Genomic DNA, 12,345 nt, shown 5'->3' on the forward strand with positions numbered 1-12,345 from the left:
GCTGCTTTAAGTGCTATGGATGTTAACTCGCTGGGGGCTTTCTTGTAGTTCAACAGTGCAATGCGCTTAGCAGCTATGACAGGTTCCAGCTCTTCAGAGTGAGATTGAAACCAGTCTGCATTCCGCTTCGCACGTTTGCCATAGGTGGTCATTGCTGAGTCATAGATGGCGTCTTTGATGTGGGCCCACTTGGTCTCTGCATCCCCTGCAGGAGTGTTTTGAAGGGCTTTTTCAAGCGAATTAAGAAACTTTTCTGACAGCTGTAGATAAGAAATTCTGTTAGTGTTGATGCGCGGGCAGCCCTTCTGCTTGGAGTGATGTAACTTCTTTGGTTTGAGTCTAACCTTGCTGCACACCAGGGAGTGGTCGGTGTCGCAGTCCGCACTGTGGAAGCTGCGTGTGGTTTGATTGCTGTTTAAGGAGGCTCGCCTTGTGACGATGAGGTCCAGCTGGTGCCAACAACGTGATCTTGGGTGCCTCCATGAAATCTGGTGACAGGGTTTAATATAAAAGAACGGGTTGGTAATGCAGAGGTTGTGATAGGTACACAACTCAAGCAGTCTCTGTCTATTCTCATTCATCCTTTCAATGCCATAGCGCCCAAGGCAGGAGGGCCATGAGTCATGGTCGGCCCCAACCCTGGCATTAAAGTCCCCCAGCAGGAACAGATGTTCGGTATTGGGGATGCTACTAATGATATTATGGAGTTCCTCGTAGAACTGGTCTTTAGCTTCAGGTGGGGAGCAGAGTGTTGGAGCATAGATGCTGAGTAGGTGTACTGGACCAGAGGCGGTGAGCAGTCGGATGGACAGTATGCATTCCGAGCCATTTGTAGGTGGCTCTATCATGCTGAGCAAAGAGTTTCTGATGGCGAAGCCCACTCCATGCTGTCTTGGTTCTTCAGGATCCCTACCCTGCCAGAAGAAGGTGTAGTCTTGCTCACAGGGAGGCATGTCTCCTGAAGTGCTGCAATGTCCACAACTGAGCTCGTTGTTATTGATGGCAGTCTTCCGAGAGTCGTCAATTTGTGTAAGATCTTCCAATGGGCCAGGACACATAGTTCTGACGTTCCAGCTTGCAAAACAAACAGCTGGTACCTTCTATCCTTTTTTTGTCGTGTTGTTTGGTGCGGTGTTACAGTCCACTTGTCGGGCAATCTCCTGCTGTAATCTCCTCCAGCTCTACAACCCTCTGAGATATCTGCACTGGTCCAATTTTGGCCTCTTGTGCATCCCTGATTTTAATCGCTCCACCATTGGTGGCAATGCCTTCAGCTGCCTGAAGCACTTTTAGTGTAATAAAACCTCCCAAGGCACTTCACAGGAGCAAAATTTGACACCGAACTACATGAGGAGATATTAGGGCAGATAGTCAAAGAGGTAGGTTTTAAGGAACACCATAAAGTAGCAAAGAGAGGTAGAGGGGTTTAGGGAGGGAATTCCAGAGCTTAGGGCCCAGGCAGCTGAAGGCACGGCCACCAATGGTGGAACAATTAAAATCAGGGATGCTCAAGAGGCCAGAATTGGAGGAGCGCAGAGATCTCAGAGGGTTGTGGAGCTGGAGGAGATTACAGAGATAGGGAGGGACGAGGAATTCGAAAACAAGGATGAAAATTTTAAACTCCAAACATTGCTGGACCAGGAGTCAGTGTAGGTCAGCGAGCACAGGGGCGATGGGTGAATGGGACTTGGTGCGAGTTAGGACACAGGCAGAAGAGTTTTGGATGAACTCAGGTGTACAGAGGGTATAATGTGGGAGGGTAGAATGTAGGAGTGCATTGGCATAGAAAAGTCTGGAGGAAACAAAGGCATGGCTGAGGGTTTCGGCAGCAGATGGAACATAGGAAATCGGAGCAGGAGTAGGCCATCCAGCCTCGTGAGCCTGCTCTGCTGATCAACTAGATTATGGCTGATTTTCTACCTCAATGGCATTTTCCCGCACTATCCCCATATCCCTTGATATCTTTAATATCTAGAAATCTATTGATCTCTGTCTTAAATATACTCAATGACTGATCCTCCACTGCCCTCTGGGGTAGAGAATTCCACAGATTCACCACCCTCTGAGCGAAGAAATTCCTCCTCATCTCAGTCTTAAACGGCCTACCTCTTATTCTGACTTTGTCCCCTGCTTCTAGAGACCCCAGCCAAGGGAAACATCCTTCCTGCATATACCCTGTTGAGTCCTGTAAGAATTTTGTACGCTTCAATGAGATCACCTCTCATTCTTCCAAACACTCGAGAGTGCAGGCTCGGTCTCCTTAATCTCTCCCCATAGGACAATTCCGCCATCCCAGGAATCAGTCTGGTGAACTTTCGTTGCACTCCCTTAGGTAAGGAGACCAACCCTGTAGACAATACTCCAGATGTGGTCTCACCAAGGTTCTGTACAATTGCAGCAAGACTTCTTTACTCCTGTACTCTGTTCCTCACACAATAAAGGTCAACATACCATTTCCCTTCCTAATTGCTTGCTGCATCTGCATGTTAGCTTCCAGTGACTCCTGAACAAGGACACCCAGGTCTCTTTGGACATCATCACTTCCCAATCTCTCACCATTTAAGAAATACTCTGCATTTCTGTTTTTCCTATCAAATTGGATCACCACACTTATTCACAATATATTCCATTTGCCATGTTCTTGCCAATCACTTAGCCTGTCTAAATCTCCTTGAAGCCTCTTTGCATCCTCCTTAGAACTCACATTCCCATCTACTTTTGTGTCATCAGCAAACTTGGAAATATTACATTTGGGCCCCATATCCATATTGTTGAGATAGATGAGCTGAAGCAGGGCCAATGTTGGTAATAAACACATTTGCAGCAGTGTAGAGACATCATTGTTAATTCATTCTATTGCTAAAGTGATTTAAAAATTGTCTCAATTGTTGGACACTATGAAGATACAAAATGAAGGCTTTTGATGTTTGAGAGCAGTTTAAATGGGTAGGGATTTAGTTCGGATGTAGGAGAAAGAGTAGGGATAATAGTGCCTACTCCGATTGGCAGGATATTCCTCCAAGGCCTCAGCTTTTCACTATATTTATCAACGACTTGGATGAAGGTATAGAGAGCCATTCTCCAAGTTTTCTGATGACACCAAGTTAGGTGGCACAGTAAGCAGTTGGATGGCAGCTGAAAGTTACAAAAGGGACATTGATAAGTTAAATGCGTGGGTAAAACTGTGACAGATGCAGTTCAATGTGGGGAAGTGCGAGGTCATCCACTTAGACCGAAGAAAGATAGATCAGAATATTTTCTAAATGGTGAGAAGCTAAGAAGTGGGGAGGAGCAGAGCGATTTCAGGGTCCAATACAGAAATCACGAAAAGCTAGTGAGAAGGTACAAAGTAATTTAAAAAGCTAATGGAATGTTGGCCTTTATCTCGATGTGGGGCTGGAATACAAAGGGGTGGAAGTTGCGATAAAGCTATGAAGAGTTCTGGTCAGACCCCATTCGGAGTAACTACGTTCAGTTCTCGGCATCACACCTCAGGAAGGAGATATTGGTCTTGGAGGGAGTGCAAAGCAGATTCACCAGAATGAAACTGGGGCTAAAACACTTAAGTGATGAGGACAGGTTGCATAGACTAGACATGTTCCCTTGAATATAGAAGGGGTAACCTGATTGAGGTGCTTAAGATGATTAAAGAGCTGATAGGGTTGATTGAGAGAAACTATTTCCTCTATTGGAGGGAACCCAGAACAAGGGGGCACAGCCTTAAAATTAGAGACAGGCCATTCAGGGGTGATGGTGGGGAAGCAGTTCTTGACACAGAGGATTGGATGAGTGCTTGATGGTCAGCGCAGGCGCGTTGGGCCGAAGGGCCTGTTTCTGTGCTGTAAAACTCTATGACTCTATGACAGAGGGTATTTGAAATCTGGTACTCACTCCCCATAAGTTGTTGCGTTTGGGGGTCAATTGAAAATTTCAAAACTGAGATTGATGGATTTTTGTTGGGGAAGGATATGAAGGGTTACAGAATTAGGACAGGCGACAGAGTTAAAATACAGATCAGCCATGTCATACTTGAATGGCAGAACAGACTTGAGGAGCTGAATGGCCTCCTTCTGTTCCTATGTTCCGATAATTTAGGAAATGTTTTCTGATGTGTGATTCATTTAAAGGGGTGAACGGGCTTAGGTTGATCCCCCATCAAGGTGCTTTTTATATAGTTATAAATTAAGTATTTAGACATCATTGGAAAGATCAGAGTTTATTGCCCATCTCACGTTGCCCGAAACTGAGTGGTTTGCTGGACCATTTCAGAGACCAGTTAAGAGTCAACCACATTGGTATGGGACTGAAGTCACATATAGGCCAGGTAAGGCCTGCAGACTTCCTTCACTAAAAGACGTTAGTCATAGAGTCATGACGGCACAGAAGGAGGCCATTCAGCCCATAGAGTCCATGCCGGCTCTCTGTAGAGCAATTCAATCAGTCCCACTCCCCTGCTCGATCCCTGTAGCCCTGCAAGTTTATTTCCTTCAAGTGCCCATCCAATATCCTTTCGAAATCATTGTTTGTCTCCGCTTCCACCAGCCTCGAGGGCAGTGAGTTCCAGGTCATTACCAACTGCTGTGTAAAAAGTTCATCCTTACATTCCCCCTTGTATCTCTTGCCCAAAACCTTAAATCGTGTCCCCTAGTCCTTGTACCATCATTTAATGGGAAACGTTTTTCCTTGTCGACCCTATCTAAACCTGTCATACTCTTGTACACCTCTATCAAATCGTCCCTCAATCTCCTTTGTTCCAAGGAGAACAAACCCAGCTTCTTCAACCTAACCTTGTAGCGAAATTCCCTCATCCATGGTTATTCTGGTAAATCTCCTCTGCACCATTGCAAGGACCCTCACATCCTTCATAAAGTGTGGTGACCAGAACTGGATGCAATACTCTAGCTGTGAACGAACCAGAGCTTTATAAACGTTTAGCATAACCTCCCTACTTTTGTACTAGTGAACAAGTTGCTATTTTAAAACAGTAGTCCACACCTTCATAGTTACTTTAACTGATTTTTTTTTATTTAACTGAAGTCCAATTTTCCAGCTGCTGTGGTGGGATTTGATTAATGGTCCAGAGATATAACCACAGCGATGCAAGGTTACAGCATAACCTACTCTCCCACGTGAATCTGAGTGAAGCCCAGTGAATCCAAACATAATACACACTTTGCCCACAGCACCTGTGCAACATAATCATGTCAATAACAGCTAATGGCATAAAATTTGTACCATCCAGGAGTTTGGGCCAACATCCTGACTCACTGTGTTTAGGGGCCAGCCCTCAGGAAAAAAAGCAAGGCTTATATTTCGAGAGCAACTTTCATGACCTCAGATCATCCCAAAGTGCTTTACAGAAGCACTGTTTGAAGTGTAGTCACCGTCGTAATATAGGAAACACAGCAGCCAACTTGTGCACAGCAAGATCCCACAAACAGTAATGTGATAATGACCAGATAAACTATTTTATTGATGATGGTTGAGGGATAAATATTGGCCAGGACACCGGGGAGAACTCCCCTGCTCTTCTTCGAAATATTAGCCGTGGGATCTCTTACATCCACCCAAAAGGGCAGGCAGGGCCTTGGTTAATGTCTCATCTAAAGAAACACCTTTGACAATGCAGCACTCTCTCAGTATCAGCTCTCTCACTGTTGGAGTATCAGCCTCGATTACAGGCTCAAGTCTGGAGTGGCACTTGAACTGACAACCTCTGACTCAGACATAAGTGTGCGACTCACTGATCTGCCTGAACCATCAGGAAATGGGGAAGCCCAGCATCAAAAACGGAGATCAATCCTGCAGATTTTTCATCATTGTAGTTCAAGTCTTCAGAAGAAGGAACTTTCCTCCACACAAGATCAGGTGGCAGGTTGTTCAACCTTGCCCGTCTAAGAGCGAAGACCAAAGTACGGAAAGTCCTCATCAGGGAACTCCTCTTTGCTGACGATGCTGCTTTAACATCTCACACTGAAGAATGTCTGCAGAGATTCATCGACAGGATTGCGGCTGCCTGCAACGAATTTGGCCGAACCATCAGCCTCAAGAAAATGAACATCATGGGACAGGATGTCAGAAATGCTCCATCCATCAATATCGGTGACCACGCTCTGGAAGTGGTCCAAAGTTCACCTACCTAAGCTCAACTATCACCAGTAACCTGTCTCTAGATGTAGAAATCAACAAGCGCATGGCAAAGGCTTTCACTGCTATGTCCAGACTGGCCAAGAGGGTGTGGGAAAATAGCACACTGACATGGAACACAAAAGTCCGAGTGTATCAAGCCTGTGTCCTCAGTACCTTGCCATACGGCAGCGAGGCCTGGACAACGTACGTCAGCCAAGAGCGACGTCTCAACGCATTCCATCTTCGCTGCCTCTGGAGAATCCTTGGCATCAGGTGGCAGGACTGTATCTCCAACACAGAAATCCTCGAGGCAGCCAACATCCCCAGCTTATACAAACTACTGAGCCAGCTGCACTTGAGATGGCTTGGCCATGTGAGACACATGGAAGATGGCAGGATCCCCAAAGACACATTGTACAGCGAGCTCGTCACTGGTATCAGACCCACTAGCCGTCCATGTCTCCACTTTAAAGACGTCTGCAAACGCGACATGAAGTCCTGTGACATTGATCACAAGTCGTGGGAGTCAGTTGCCAGTGATCGCCAGAGCTGGTGGGCAGCCATAAAGGCGGGGCTAAAGAGTGGCGAGTCGAAGAGACTTAGCAGTCGGCAGGAAAAAAGAAAAGAAGTGCCACGAGAGAGCCAACTGTGTAACAGCCCCGACAACCAATTTTATCTGCAGTGCCTGTCACTCTAGAATTGGCCTTTATAGCCACTCCAGGTGCTGCTTCACAAACCACTGACCACCTCCAGGCGCTTACCCATTGTCTCTCGAGACAAGGAGGCCAAAGAGGAAGAAGATTGTGAACAGCCACCAAATATCATGAGACATATTAGATCATTGGAAATGAGCCATTAAGCTAATTTGTGCAATGCCTTATCATCCATATTCATTGGTGTTAAAGGGATGAACAGGAAATGATGGTGAAACATTGGGGAACATTCAACTTTCACAACAACTTGCATTTATGTAGCACCATTAATGTAGTAAAACATCCCAAGTTGCTTCACTGGAGCATAATCAGACACTGAGCCACATAAGGAGATATCAGGACAGGTGACCAAAAGCAGGGTCAAAGAGGTAGGTTTAAGGAGTGTCTTAAAGGAGGAGAGAGAGAGAGAGAGAGAGAGAGACGGAAAGGTTTAGGGAGGGAATTGCAGAGCTTAGGGCCCAGGCAGCTGAAGGCACAGCCACCAATGGGGATGCACAAGAGGCCAGAATTGGAGGAACGCAGAGATCGTAGAGGGTTGTGGGGCTGGAGGAGGGGTTACAGAGGTAGGGAGGCATGAGGCCATTGGGGATTTGAAAACAAGATGATAGATTTAAAATTGAAACATTGCTGGATAGGGAACCAATGTAGGCCAGCCCGTACAGGGCCACTGGTTGGACAGGACTTGGTGCAAGTCAGAATATGGGCAGCAGAGTTTTGCATCTGCTCAAATTTACAGAGGGTGAAAGGTGGGGTGCCAGCTCGGAGAGAGAAAGTGAACTAAATATACACCTGGAAAGAGAAATTTTACAGGGCTATCGGAAAAGAGAGGAGGTTGGATCGCTCTTAAAGAACCAACACATGTACAATGGGCCGAATGGTCTTCAGTGGTGCAAGAGAATTCACCAACTGGTGGAAAGTACCTTTCAAGAACCTACCTCTAATTCTCTGCGCCACGTAAGAAAAAATCTCCAATTTTTCGAGATACCCCGAAACCACTCTTTTGTTAAAAAAAATCAAAACCTGACCCCCCCCCCCCCCCTTCCTTTCCCATAGTGATCCTAACCAACCTGCCCCTATCTCTGAGCCCCTGTCAGAATCCCGGAACTGGACTTGGGCTGGTGGGAAACACTTGAGAAGGAATTTTGTAAGGAATGGCGAGGTTTTAAAAAGCTCAACGCCCACTTTTCGATGTTTTGAATGCAAATAGAGACGAACCATTCTGCCCGACAATAGGTGGATTTAATAGTTAGTAAATCCCAAATTCCAACCCTCCCATTCCCTGCTTGTCTACCTGGTATACACACAGTGCTGGGATATAATGGATATCAATGTAATCTGCTTTTCTTTGGCAGGGAGAGAGTTGTCCCTGTAGTTTTGCTTTTGCTGGATTGTCAGCGATCGGGAATTCCCTCCCTGGCGCGGTGACGTCAGCCGCACTGTTACATTTTTTTGTTGCCACTTTCTCTTGTCACTTTCAGCCATGGCGGCTCCCAGGCCAGGCAACTGGAGGAAACACATTGCCTGGCAGCTCCAGCACCGGGATCGGTACCAGAAACAGCACTTCGAGGGTCTTATTCTCTCCTGTGAGCAGCCTGAGCCGTTTGTCCTTTTGTCTTATTCATTTATTCCTTCATTCCGGACAGGCAAGAGGGAGGGAGGGGAGAGAGAACAGGTTTGGTGACTTTGCCCCCTCGACTGCCAGTCTAGCTTTAGCCTCACCCTCTGCCCCCACATGTGAGAATTTGCATCCGCCCTGCTGTGGTCCGGACACAAGACATCACTGCAGGAGAATGTCAAATCTTGGGAAGGGCGAGTGAGAGTTTGTGTCGATTTTCTGGTGAGGTTTGTAGATTCGCCGGCGCGTGTCTTTCACTCGGTGTTGCTGGCTCGGTGTTTTTTTTTTTGTGTGTGTGGTATTCTTCTCGGGATGTGGACACGGTCAGCATTTGTTACCCATCCCCAATTGCCCCCTTGAGAAGGTGGTGGTGAGCTGTCTCCTTGGGCTGTCGGTACACCCACAGTGCTGTTAGGGAGGGAGTTCCAGGGTTCTGACCCAGCGACCATGGGTCTAAGTTCTAACAACTATAAAGTTCTAAGTTGTGGCGGTGTCCCCATGCTTTAACTACTCTTGTCAGCTGTGGCTCAGTGAGTGTCCCTCTCATCTCTGCGTCAGAAAGTTGTGGGCTTAAGTCCCACTCCAGAAGCTTGAGCACAAAATCCAGGCCGACGCTCCCAAAGTGCAGTACTGAGAGAGTGCTGCACTGTCCGAGGTGCTGTCTTTTGGATGAGATGTTAAACCAAGGGCACATTTACCTTCTCAGGTGGAAGTAAAAATCCCATGGCACCATTTTGAAGAAGAGCAGGGGGGTTCTCCCTGGTGTTCTGACCAATGTATATCACTCAATCAACATCACTAAAAAAACAGATGATCTGGTCATTTTCATTTTGCTGTTTGTGGATTTGTCCGTTCTGAATACTGGTGAGAGTGATGGTTCCTCCGGGGGGTGCAGCCAGAGCCAAGTCCACAGCTGGTTCAGCTGTACAGGGGGGTCTGGAGGAAGATAGGGAAAGAAAATAATGATCGGGGATTTAATAGTGAGGAGGACAGACAGGTGTTTTGCAACCACAGATGTGTACCCAGGATGGTATGTTGCCTGGTGCTAGGGTCCAGGATACCACTCTGTGACCGCAGAGCACTCTGAGGGGGGTGGGGGGAGGGGGAAGGACGAGCAGCCAGCAGTTGTGGTCCATATTGATACCAACGACATAGGTAGAAAGAGGGGTGAGGAACTGCGGGCAGAGTTTAGGGAGCTAGCAAAGAGCCTGGCAAGCAGGACCTCAAAGATAGTAGTCTCCGGTTTACTCCCAGTGCCACGTGCAAATGAGTATAGAAATAGGAGGATAGAGCAGATGAATGTGTGGATGGAGAGATGGTGAAGGAAAGAAGGCTTCAGATTCCTGCGACATTGGGACCAGTTCTGGTGATGGGGACCTTTACAGGCCGGACAGGTCGCACCTGAACAGAGCCGGGACCAAGGTCCTTGTGGGGCGATTTGCTGGTGATATTGTGGAGGGTTTAAACTAACTTGGCAAGGGTGTGGACACCAGGAGGTAAATTTAGAGAGGAAAACCAAGATGCACAGAGAATTAGGAGAGACAGATAGCACTAGAGTAGGAAATAGTAAGGCATTAGGTGGGGTCAGTGTAAGAGGGAATGTAATAAGGTCTAAATTAGGTTTACTGTGCATGTGTGCGAATGCGCTGAGTGTGGTAAATAAGGTTGATGAGCTGCAGGCGCAGATAGCCATGTGAAAATATGATGTGGCGATAACGGAAATCTAGCTCAAAAAAGGGCAAGGCAGGGTACTAAATATTCCTGGATACAAGGTGTTCAGGAAAGATAAGGAAAGAGGAGGCGTTGCTGTACTGATTAAGGAGAACATTGCAGTGCTGGAGAGAGGATGTCTTAGAGGGGTCAAGGACAGAATCTATTTGGTTAGAGCTAAGAAACAATAGAGGCGCCATTACATTGCTGAGGCTGGTTTATAGGCCACCAACTAGTAGGAAGGATATAGAGGAACAAACTTTCAAGGAAATTACAGAGAGGTGCAAGAATGATAATTATAATGGGGGACTTGAATTAGACTGGGATAGTAATAGTGTAAAGGGCAGAGAGGAGCAAGAGTTTCTAGACTGTGTTCAGGAGAATTTTCTACATCACTATGTTTCCAATCCAATGAGGAAGGAGGTATTGCTGGATTTGATTCTGGGGAATGAAGTGGGTCAATTGACAGTAGGGGAACATTTAGGGGACAGTGACCATAGCATCATAAAGTTTAGGTTAGCTATGGAAAAGGACAAGGAGAAATCCAGAGTAAAGATAATTAATTGGGGGAGGGCCAACTAAAGCCTGCTCGGGTCTGCAAATGAAACACGACCCAAGCCCGACAGACACACATCCGACCCGAGCCCAACCTGGACCAAGTCCTTTGATTTTTTTTCCTGCACCTGACCTGACCCGACCCGACCTGACCCGACCCGACCCGACCTGACCCGACCCGACCCGACCACCTGAATAAATTTGATTGTATTAAAGAGGATGTGCTCTACCTTGTATGGAATCGCTCACTGCAGACTAGTGCGGAGTCCAAATGCACATTTCCCACCTTGACCTCCTGGCTGTCACTGTGTCCGACCCGGCCCAACACCACCCAAGCTCGAATGCCGAACCCAGAAGAGCGACCCGACCCAAACCCAACACATGTCATCGGGTCCCGTTGGGTTCAGGTTGGGTAGCCATGCTCTACGGCCAACGTCAATGCAGTGAGTGGCCCAAGTAAATTGGAATCAAAGATTGGTAGGCAAAACTGTAATTAAACAACGAGCTACCTTCAAAGAAGAGATAGTTTGTGTACAGTCAAGGTACATTCCCATGAGGGGGAAAAGTAGGGCAAACAGATCCTGAGCTCCCTGGATGATGAAAGAGATAGAGAGTAAGATGAAGCAGAGAAAGGGTGCATATGACAGATGTCAGGTGAATAAGACAATTGAAAACCAGGCTGAATATAGAAGGTTCAGAGGGGAAGTGAAAAAACCAATAAGAGAAGCAAAAAGCGAGTATGAGAAGAGACTGGCAGCTAACATGAAAGGCAATCTAAAAGTCTTCTATCGGCATTTAAATAGTAAAAGGTTGGTAAAAGGAAGAGTGGGACTGATTAGTGATCTAAAAGGGGATTTACACATAGAGGAAGGGGGCATGACTGAGGTACTAAATAATACTTTGCATCTGTCTTTACCAAGGAAGAAGATGCTACAAGTCATGGTGAAAGAAGAGGTAGTTGAGAAACTGGATGTGCTAAAAATTGATAGGCTGGCTGCACTTAAAGTTGATAAGGACAAGACACCAGGACAAGATGCGATGCATCCAAGGATACTTAGAGAAATAAGGGTGGAAATTGCAGAGGTACTGGCCATAATGTTCCAATCCTGCTTAGATACAGGGGTGGTGCCGGAGGACCGGAGAATTACAAATGTTACACCTTTGTTCAAAAAAAGGGTATAAGGATAAACCCAAAAACTACAGGGCCAGTCAGTTTAACCTCAGTGGTGAGAAAGCTTTTAGAAATTATAATTTGGGACAAAATTAAGAGGCACTCGGACAAATGTGGATTAATTAAGGAAAGCCAGACCCACGGATTTGTTCAAGGCAAATCATGTTTAACCAAACTTAAGTTTTTTTGATGAGGTAAGAGAGAGGATTGATAAGGGTAATGTGGTTGATGCAGTGTATGTGAACTTCCAAAAGATGTTTGATATAGTGCCACATAACAGGCTTGTCAGCAAAATTAGAGCCCATTGGAATAAAAGGGACATTGGCAGCAAAGATATAAAATTGGCTGAGTGACAGGAGAGAGAGTAGTGGTGAACAGTTGTTTTTCGGTCTGTAGTGGGGTTCCCCAGGGGCCGGTACTTTTCTTGATATCTCATAATGACCTCGACACAG

At 46.4% G+C, this 12,345-nt stretch overlaps 1 protein-coding gene across 3 annotated transcripts in view; it reads left to right on the forward strand.

Moving 5' to 3' along the window:
• The first annotated feature begins 8,311 nt into the window (after positions 1-8,311).
• Positions 8,312-12,345, forward strand: part of LOC137371105 (autophagy-related protein 16-like) — a 78,224-nt gene continuing 74,190 nt past the window's right edge. For all 3 annotated transcript variants that reach the window (XM_068033049.1, XM_068033047.1, XM_068033048.1), the window contains exon 1: positions 8,312-8,425. In XM_068033049.1, coding sequence (XP_067889150.1) covers positions 8,323-8,425 — 103 coding nt within the window. In that variant the 5' untranslated portion in view covers positions 8,312-8,322. The remainder of the gene's footprint in view (positions 8,426-12,345) is intronic.

The sequence above is a fragment of the Heterodontus francisci genome, chromosome 6 (assembly GCF_036365525.1).
Source record: "Heterodontus francisci isolate sHetFra1 chromosome 6, sHetFra1.hap1, whole genome shotgun sequence".
NCBI lineage: Eukaryota > Metazoa > Chordata > Chondrichthyes > Heterodontiformes > Heterodontidae > Heterodontus > Heterodontus francisci.